This window comes from Telmatherina bonti, assembly GCF_933228915.1.
Source record: "Telmatherina bonti genome assembly, chromosome: 2".
NCBI lineage: Eukaryota > Metazoa > Chordata > Actinopteri > Atheriniformes > Telmatherinidae > Telmatherina > Telmatherina bonti.
Window position 1 is genome coordinate 33555230 of NC_136620.1, and position 9264 is coordinate 33564493.

Genomic DNA, 9264 nt, shown 5'->3' on the forward strand with positions numbered 1-9264 from the left:
ATGTCTTGATGTGCTTCATTCCTACTCAGGGATCATTCAGTTGTGAGGCTCAGAAGTGGAAAAAGTTGTGTAAATAAATTTTTATTAATCTTTACAAACATATTGCATTAAATTTCACATAATTGAACACAGGCGTTTGTGTTGCCACAAATGTACTACATGGGATGGGAAAGGTGATCATAGTTTACTCAGGCTTGCATGCAGAATCTGTTGGAAGAAGGATAATGGGTCTTCTGAATTAAAACCAACATCAAACTTGGGTTTTTTCCTCAGGGCAAGAGCTGCAACTAATATTGCCAGCATAGCAGTCAGGCCCCAGATGTGGTAATCGCTGCCTGTTTCTGGGTCCATGAAATGAAATGTGTGCAGAGGGCCCATCATTCCAGCAGCAACATGAGCAGCGTAGTGGTCCTCGCTGGTGAAGAAGTCCAGAGGGACAGTGAACACAGCACTGACCTCCGCTGGGTTTGGAGTGGGGCAAAATGTCTCCTCTATGAAACCAACAACCGGGGTCACCAACAGGCCTCTCTGTTGAAAATGAAATGTGATGACAAGATGAAGCCACTCCATTGGATGGACAATTCTCAAAATGTTGTGGTGGGGAAGGGGGTCCCTTGAACACTCTGGGCCCAGGGGCCTGTGCACTTTTGATCCGGCCCTGCCTGAGAGGGGATTTATCTACCTTATTGATGATTGGAAACAATCTGCAGACAACCTGAACATCATCAGGAGACAGACCAATCTCTTCCTTTGCCTCTCTCAGGGCTGTGTCCACATCGTCGCGGTCATCTGGGTCCCTTTTCCCACCTGGAAAACACACCTCACCCGCACTGGTCCTCAGCTACGCAGACAAAATAAAAGCAGCTAAAACAGCTGAATACAAGTTAAACCATTTGTCCTCCAACCAAGATATTTAACTTCAGGTTACCTCTTTTGATCGCAGTGTCATTAAAGTGTACAACTCTCCACCTTTCACGAACAGCGGGATCAGCACCGAAGCTTTGGGCATCACAGGTAAATCCGAAAACTTTTCTCCGATGTCAAACTTCTTTAAAGTGGCCATGGTCTCCTCTTTCAATCGCATGACCGCAACAAGAATGGAAAGGCTGAGCAGACTTTGAAGCTAAATTTATTCTAGCAGTGACCTATCAAACATGCGAAATGTCTCACAACGTCTTGGAGAAAAGTTAGTTTTACCTCTCAAGGTGAGACGGCTGGTTGAAGTAAACCAAATACGTGTAGCAGGTGACATTCACTCAGGTAAAGGATCTTTAAATAAAAGTCATTACAGCTGAGCGAAAATGTATCATATCTATAAATAATCAACCAGTTATGAATTGCAATAGGGCCATAAAAACATCTACAGTAATATAATGAAAAAATATTACGTCAAATTAAAGAGACTTCCGATTTTTGCGCATGCGCTTTAGTGGACTAATCCTCCCCACGACCCTCTAATGATTGGCGGTAGCACGAATCAGCTGTGCCAACAAGGATCCGCCTACTCGCTTTCTCAACCAATCCTGAAACATGTCCTAACACCAACAACCAATCACAGTAGACCACACTTCACACTTCGTTCCAGTCAGTAATATGTATTTTCAAATTGATTGATTACTCTAATGACAAACCAACAACTGTATTATGCATTGATAACTGAATGGATTTTAATGGCACATGCCCAGAAACCGAAACCCAGATTGATCCTGGTCTTCTAACAAAATTTTCCAGGAACAAACAAAACACAAAACTGATTAAAAAAATTTAAAAAAAAAGTTGAAAATGACAGACAAAATGATCAGCACAAAATGACAAAGTAAAACTCAGAAAACAAAGACATGCGCACAATAACAGGCCACACCAAAGAACCAAGAACTTGCAAACACCTTGAGACACAAAAAACAGAATGTAACAAAAATTCACAAAGTAAATTAAGATTAACAAAACAGAACACAACATGAACATGAAAAGAAGCAAAATGACAATGATCCACAGAACATCCATAATATATGTAATGCTCATATCGACAGAATACAGAAACCATTTGCACACACAAAATGATCAAAAGGAAAAAAAAAAGGGAAAAAAATCTGACACAAAAACAATTTACCAGAAAGACAAAGACCACACTGATCAGGAAGCAGATTAAAATGTGAAAGATGTAAAACATCCAAGATAGTTACAGAAAGTGGAAGTAGTAACGGCAGGTTGGTAATATTTCAAAGTTCATATCATTTTTCTAATTTGTGTGTCCCCCCCCCCCCCCCCCCCCCCCCCATCTTACATCCTCCTGTTACCGAATGGAGCGATTTTTATTAAAAACACTTCAGGAAGGGCAAAAACTGAATGTGATTAAACTCATCAAGCAAGTTGTGTATTGGCTTAAAAGTGCATGCTACCTACCCTGGTGATTGCTAAGGTAGGGATGAAGAGACCCAACCATCAACAATACCTCTCTTAGGGCATCATGTTTAATTTCCAGTTGGGAAAGTGGAGTAGAGGTTTCATCAGTCAAGACAGTGCATTTCCAGAATCCATTTTCTATATCTGCTTTATCCAGTTCAGGATGGAGGGAGCTCTGGAGACCATCCCAGCTTCTATCAGGAAAGTGATGCCACATCATGACCAAGTTACAAGTCATCACAGGTTTAACAAAAAGACAAGACAAAACCACATGCCCAGTTTAGATTCATAAATTAACTTTGCATGCATGTTTCTGGGTTGTGGGAAAATGGCAGCATGACCCCATGCTACAGCACCGTAAACTTACCCCTTAAAAATGAGAATAAATGCCATTAGTGGGACTACAAGAAGTGAAACCTTCATCTTGGTGAAGCTGAAAAAGTGCAACTGAAAGCAGTATGAGGTTTCAACTGGATTTGTATTGCTGTTATCAGGTCCTCAATGAAAACATCAAGTAATATATCAAACCTATAAGACATTATATTTCACTGTATTGCAAGATGATGGGAAATATCAGCATCTTAAATTCAAACCAAAACATGTGCAAACTGCAGGCTACAGACAGCTCACTTAATATAAAGCCTGAGACATGCGCTAATAAGCCACAGCAACTTAAATACATTCGTCAAATAGGAAAAAAAACTAAGAATTTACAGCTGAACTCCATACAGGAGCTAAAATAATTTAAACTTACCAAAGTTGTTATACATAAATTATCCCACTTATCTATAAGGGGTTAAAAAAAAAGAAATGTTCTTCTTTCAAGTTGATAGAATCCACAAGTCATTTTTCATTGTTTCATGTAGAAAAATAAATAAAATTCAAACACAGCAAAGCTCTGAAGGGTCTTCATAGTGGTCCTAGTTTTGAGTCACGCGTCTCTCCAGTGGTGGTTGGAGCCCTCACACTTTGTACTTTTCCTTGGCTTGATCGTTCAATATGCAGATATGCTGGGGATAAAAATAAAACAGATTCACACTAAATGAATGTATAAAGAATATTTGTTGTGCAGAAATATTTGCTGTTAAAATAAGACATTTAAAAAGAACTAATGCATGCCTTAGAGAAGCTGCGCCTGCTACTGGGGAAAAAAAAGTTACCATAATTTCCGTGCTGTTAATCACACCAATACGTGCAGCAGTTCGGTTTCCTTCAACAGCCACATTGATGGCCTTTAAGGCTGATTCATATGCATTTCTTTGTGTTTTCCATGAGGGTGTGTGCATGAAGCGGTTAATGACTCATTAGCAGGCAGGATTCAAATAGAAGTTTACAGCCTGAATATCATAGTATTTTCTTTGTTAATGGAAAAGAGCATTGTTTACATGAACTATAACTCAAACTCCAAAAAACCTTAAAACTGCAACTACAGATTTAGTCAATATTGTCAGAACTTCATGAAAGTATTTTTCAAGCCGGTCATGAACAGTTTTCCATTCAATAGGCTTCCTATGTCACAGTTAAATCCACCGTTTTCAGATCTTTTACTGCAGCCAGACCCTGTATTTCTACTTCAGACTTATGACTGTAAACAGAGGCTCCAAAAGTCAGCAGATTCCCAGATAAAGCATGTCCTCAACTTCAGTCCAAGAAGGTCAAGTTTGAGTCAGTGTTTCATCAAACAGAACAAATAAACACATTAACCTGGTGAAAAAGGAAAGTTTGGACATAATCAGGATGTAAACATAAGACATAACCAGTGGATCTGACGCCAGAAACCATCAGAGATACCCTTACCTTAATTTTACTGATGGCCAAGTGCCAGCTCAAGACTTGAGTTAAATGATATAAATATTTGATGGTACTTTTTAGCTGGACAAACTGATGAAGGCCATTTCAAAAATTCATTATATACACTAAATCAATATCAGGACAAGAGCAGCGTTTTGTCACATTACTCTCCAGCTCCACTTTCCTGTCCAAGTATTAAGCAATGTCTTCATATGGCTGCATATATTTTCACACTAATTAACACCAACATGATTATGTATTTTCTGTCTACTAATGGCTCATCTCAGAAAAATCCAAGGCATTGGCTGCTCTTAGCTGTGTCGGGGCCGTTGGTCGGTCATTTAGCTTTACTATGCCAAGAAAAATACAAAAGTCCAAGTATTACATCATCACCAGACGACTGAACTGTGGATGCCTGCGTCGCAACAACCTGTGTGCAGGTACAGATTGCTGCAGACTGGTGCGACTCTTGTCACAGGCTGGTTTGGGAAATTCTCATTTTTACTTAACTCCAAAGTCAAGAAAAGTGCTGAAGAAAATAAACTTGAGGAAATCTTTTTAAATCTAAAAATGATCAAGATTGAAGAAAACAAAAACAAACCAAAAAAAACCCCCAAAACAACTCAGTTTCATTGTGGTTTGTAACTAACCAGTAGTTTCCTCCACAACTGGGATGTCCATTTCCTATAAATAGTCTATGATAATCAAGTATTTACAATGAAAAAGATTAACCAAATAGACTCAATTGTATTTTAGTATAAACTGTAAAAGAGCCATTTGTACCATCTATAGGTATAAAGCTAAAATTGCACAGTGCAAACAGATTTTTATTGGAAAGCATACTTTAGCAATGAATCAGAAAACAGATGTTACTGGAAATTTATTCACAAACCTTCCAACAGCAGCAACACTTACACTGAGATCTCTGAAGTACTCATTGTAGTCCAAAGCATAGCCCACTAGAAAGGCATCTGGTACCTCAAAACCAATGTCTGAAATAAATAAATAAACACACACACACACACACACACACACACACACACACACACACACACACACACACACACACACACACACACACACACCCCAACAGTTTAGTTATTTAAAAAAATAAATCACACCATCTTTAAGTGCAATGGTGAGGAAACTATTAGCCATCTACTCGATTAGGCCCTGTACTACAGCAAGAGACCTTTTACAGTTTCTGAGGCTGAGTGCTGAGTTTTGTTTTAATGGAAACTCAAAACGCTTACAGTAACAGCTATCTTTGAGGGGTAACTTAAATAGATTATCCAACTCAAACCTAAAAAAGCATTACATAATCTGAGACCGTGTGAGCAGCAGGTTATCAAGCCTGCATTAGTACTTAAATGCCTGGCTCACTACGTTTGGATAGATGTTCCTGAAATCAATGTTAATCCTGCATCGCCAGGTTTTTAAAAAAAATAAAATAAAACAGATGAGTGAAAAGCACTAAAGGAGTGCTAAGATTTATTACTACACTGACAACTAGACTATGTAGTAAGTAAACAGTTGCTTACAGTCTGGTCTGTATCCTGAACTCCTCGGAGTCCTCTTGACCAGAAGGCTGGAACGACAAGCGAGACTATTAGAGACAAAATCCTTTAGAGAAATGTGCAAAATCTTTGACATAAGCAGCTTTTTTTTAAGGCAAGTTTGGATCTTGGCAGATGACATTGCTTGTCCAGCAGCAACCTGGGCCACTTCACTGTGCAAAATCAACCTCTGTGTGAAGCTTATTGTAAAAACACATGAACCACAGCATAGGCTGATTTAATTTTAAAACTCAGTCCACATTAATGTTTCTCACTTGAACTTCTTGTCTAAAGTTGCACTTTATGGCAGCAGGCATATCAGCTGTAAAGCCTGCAGACACTCTGCAGAAACAGGAACTAGTTACATAGCTGGATCCCACAATTGCTAAAATGTTTCTTGTGCAAGAACTGGACTGTTCTACTCAAGCAGACATGCAAAAAAGGTGGTCTGGACATTACACCCAGTCATGTAATTTTCCATCTTTGGTAAAAGTATCAAAGCCGTAGCTGGTTCGGCACATGTCCTGTGTTACCCTGCAATCAGGAATACATCAGAGAAATGTCCTCTACTTCCGCAGTGCAGTTTATAGTGCGGCAGATTAACTCCTAAGCTGCTCCATCCCTCTGTCACATTACATCTCTAATTCAGTCCTAAAGGAGAGTGTCCATTAGCTAAGAGCACTGTTAGATGCAGCCTCTCTGAAGACATAACCAGACACCAGTACTTCCAGTCTGTAATTCTGCTCCTTGCACTATAAACTGCATTGCAATGGTGCCTACCTCACAACTTTCACCATCTTGGGATTACATTCGTTCAAAAGGGATAGCAGTGTCTGCATCGTCCTTCCCGTCTCTACGATATCCTTTCATTACGTCGGAAAGTGATCAAATTAACAAAGAGGCAAAAACAGAAAGACATTAGCTGAGAAGTGTAAAAAGACTGCAACACAAAACTACAGTAAACTGAGCAAACCAATGCAGGTTCATGTACTAATCAAATCACATGCAAATAAATAAGCTAGGCTGTTGACATTAATGGAACTAAGGTAGTGACACTGAGCGTTTAATTTGCAAAAAACAATTCATCCTCATCAGGCCACTAGACCAAACAACCGAAGAAAGGAGATCTTACCTCAACAATCAAAACATTCTGCAGGAAAATTAAACATGAGTTAATGGAGTAAATCTGTGTAAGAATGTCAGATGGTAGTTTGATTAACCCTTCCTTTACCTTGCCTGAGAGGTTAGACAGCTCATCTCCTCCAATGACTTTCACTTTGTTGGTTGACTTGTCATTCTAGAAGACAAAAACATGAAGCATTATCCAGAAGCAGCATAGTAGCTGCACAGAGTTTGGATTCACACGCTGCAGTCATCCCCCCCTGCCAACTCTGCTGCATACTGCACACTTCACACACGGCCAAGTGGGTCCTGGATATGGAATGAGAAAGGCAGCTTACACAGTAGCTCTTCACTCTAATGAAATCCACCGTGAGTGGGACTGATTTATCACTGTTCTGGTTCAGCGTTTTAATGTAGTCCAGGAGGTCCGCAAAGAACTTGTAGCCCCCTTTTAGCACACAGAGAGCCACAATGTGGTGTCCTCCCATGTCCCGGATTATGTCACGGGCCAGACGCTCCGTCCTGCAGCAAAGAGGAAACACACAAGGAGGGCATCATAAACCATGTTGCTGATGTGAAAGCAGTTAACTTCTTGGCACAATATCGTACTTAAATGTAATTGCTTATCTTGCACTGCACTGCACTGCAGCCTCCTTCATAAATTTATCTTCAAATGTACTGCAGGATGTGGTAAAAGTGAACCGGTGTATTACAAAACTGACGGTGAGGCTTGCTGCAACAGGAAGTGCTTCATTTAAAGAAGGAGGTTCCCAGTAGGCCATGACACCCCTATAGTGGAAACGGTTCATTTCACTACACTGGTTTTGCATGCCATGTCACAATACGGAATGTGTGTGAAAGACAATGGTGCCATCATCTTCATATCTGCATGTCTACATACGAAATTATTTTTACCTTTATTTTATATTTAAAAACAAAAAAGTTTGTATATGTGTTCATTTAATTTCTCTGCATGCCTTACCTTATTTGTACAATAGTTGTAAAATAGCTGTATTTCTAAGTTTTATATTTTTATTCAGTGTTTTTGTTATTATTTTTATTATTCAGCACCTTATCACCTAAACAAGTTCCTAGTCTGTGAATTGTTCAAAGACAATGGCAATAAAAGTCTTTCTGATTCTGATTCATTTGGTCCTTGAGATCTACTGTTCTGCAACTTTTAGATGCATCACACCTTCAATGCATTGAAAAGTTGCAGGACTGTGGATCTGGAGGACCACACTTTGACACCCCTGGTGTAAGATGGCTTTGATGGAGCTAAAAATCTGTTTTCCAGTATGGTTGCTGCTGTTGATTGACTCACCTGTCCATGATGAGTCCATGGGGGATGATCACTTTTTCCAAGTCGTTCTCATAATGTCTGGGGACACAGAAGAGATCCAGATCATGCCCCTTCTCATCATCAGCAATCTGGAACAAGAAAGAAAAAAAATCATAAAAGATGTGCGCAAAAATGTAGAAAAGTTCGCTGAAGAGCCTCCCAACCACCTGTTTATCCCCACAGACTGCAGCTTAAAACCCACACAGCAGTTAAACAGTCGATGTATTTCCACCTGCTTTTTATCAAACAGGCCTACAGTACCCAAAGCAACCCACAACCACACCCTGACAAGTGGACAAGTTGAGCGCAGCAACACCATAGTGCGAGGAGCATGGCTGACAGCCTCACCTGCAGATACGAAGCCATGTTGCCGGTGTCGTGCCACCGGCGGTCCTCGGTTCCCTTCAGACGCTTGTCTGAAGAGTCATGCTCAGACCCTGAGGCATAAGAGGCAAAGAGGGGGGGGTTGGGTTACTGGAGGCTGCACGAGCTGCTCTCCTCTCCGTCGACTGCTTCTGACCGCGAGCGAGCCTGAGGTGCACGCGACGCTCGTTTGCCGGGGTTTAAGCCCTTTTACGTCAGAATCCCGTTAACCTTCGCCTTTATCTGATTTGTCCAACACAACTACAGCTTAAATGCGAGACGTTACTCACCACCACTGGTACGACTGATTTTTTTTAGGGGGGGGACTGGCAGAGGACTTGCGAGCTCTGCGCGTGAGAGACTGGATGACGCAGTTTTAAAAATATAACCAGTCAGAGTTCCTCCTCTCTGGAAAGTGTCTCACGCCGCGCTCTTCAGACTTTACAGACGGAATATTTCAAATAAAAATATTAGAATATAGTTTTATTTTATTTAAATGTAGTTATGTGGGGTGCACCACTGTTTTGATATACCAGTTTGATAGTGGTTAAATCAGTGGTCCAGTCCTCAGGACCTGCATGCTTTAAAAGCAACCCTGTTTAAACACACCTGGATGAAATGAATGGCTCGTTAACAGGCTGCAGGGGGTCCTGAAGACCGGGGTTAAATGCAAAAAGTTTTGTTCCC

General features: G+C 40.5%; 2 protein-coding genes across 4 annotated transcripts; both read right to left on the reverse strand.

Annotated features, from left to right (window-relative positions):
• Positions 1-171: 171 nt before the first annotated feature.
• Positions 172-2213, reverse strand: nudt7 (nudix (nucleoside diphosphate linked moiety X)-type motif 7). The gene is made up of 3 exons (XM_079258709.1): positions 929-2213; positions 683-841; positions 172-528 (listed from the first exon to the last, which is right to left on the reverse strand). The coding sequence occupies exons 1-3, from the start codon at positions 1082-1084 to the stop codon at positions 178-180; spliced, it is 666 nt and encodes a 221-aa protein (XP_079114835.1). The 5' UTR covers positions 1085-2213; the 3' UTR covers positions 172-177.
• A 127-nt stretch (positions 2214-2340) lies between these two features.
• On the reverse strand, positions 2341-8869 carry hprt1l (hypoxanthine phosphoribosyltransferase 1, like). Of its 3 annotated transcripts, none has more exons than XM_079249295.1 (9): positions 8563-8869; positions 8197-8253; positions 7211-7394; positions 6982-7047; positions 6883-6900; positions 6531-6613; positions 5736-5782; positions 5110-5186; positions 2341-3413 (listed from the first exon to the last, which is right to left on the reverse strand). In XM_079249295.1, the coding sequence occupies exons 2-9, from the start codon at positions 8202-8204 to the stop codon at positions 3366-3368; spliced, it is 531 nt and encodes a 176-aa protein (XP_079105421.1). In that variant the 5' UTR covers positions 8205-8253; positions 8563-8869; the 3' UTR covers positions 2341-3365. The 3 variants fall into 3 exon arrangements, with proteins under 3 accessions (XP_079105421.1, XP_079105419.1, XP_079105420.1); XM_079249293.1 differs by having other exon boundaries at positions 8197-8303; XM_079249294.1 differs by lacking the exon at positions 6883-6900 and having other exon boundaries at positions 8197-8303.
• Positions 8870-9264: the final 395 nt, after the last annotated feature.

Coding starts and splice junctions, on each gene's coding strand:
- nudt7 (XM_079258709.1), bottom strand. CDS start 1,084: ATGCGATTGAAAGAGGAGACCATGGCCACTTTAAAGAAGTTTGACATC. Junction 842..928: donor TGACACTGCGATCAAAAGAG/GTAACCTGAAGT, acceptor TTGTCTGCGTAG/CTGAGGACCAGTGCGGGTGA. Junction 529..682: donor TGTTTCCAATCATCAATAAG/GTAGATAAATCC, acceptor CATTTTCAACAG/AGAGGCCTGTTGGTGACCCC.
- hprt1l (XM_079249293.1), bottom strand. Junction 7,395..8,196: donor CATGGACTCATCATGGACAG/GTGAGTCAATCA, acceptor TCTTTGCTGCAG/GACGGAGCGTCTGGCCCGTG. Junction 5,783..6,530: donor AAGATGGTGAAAGTTGTGAG/GTAGGCACCATT, acceptor TTGTCGTTCCAG/CCTTCTGGTCAAGAGGACTC.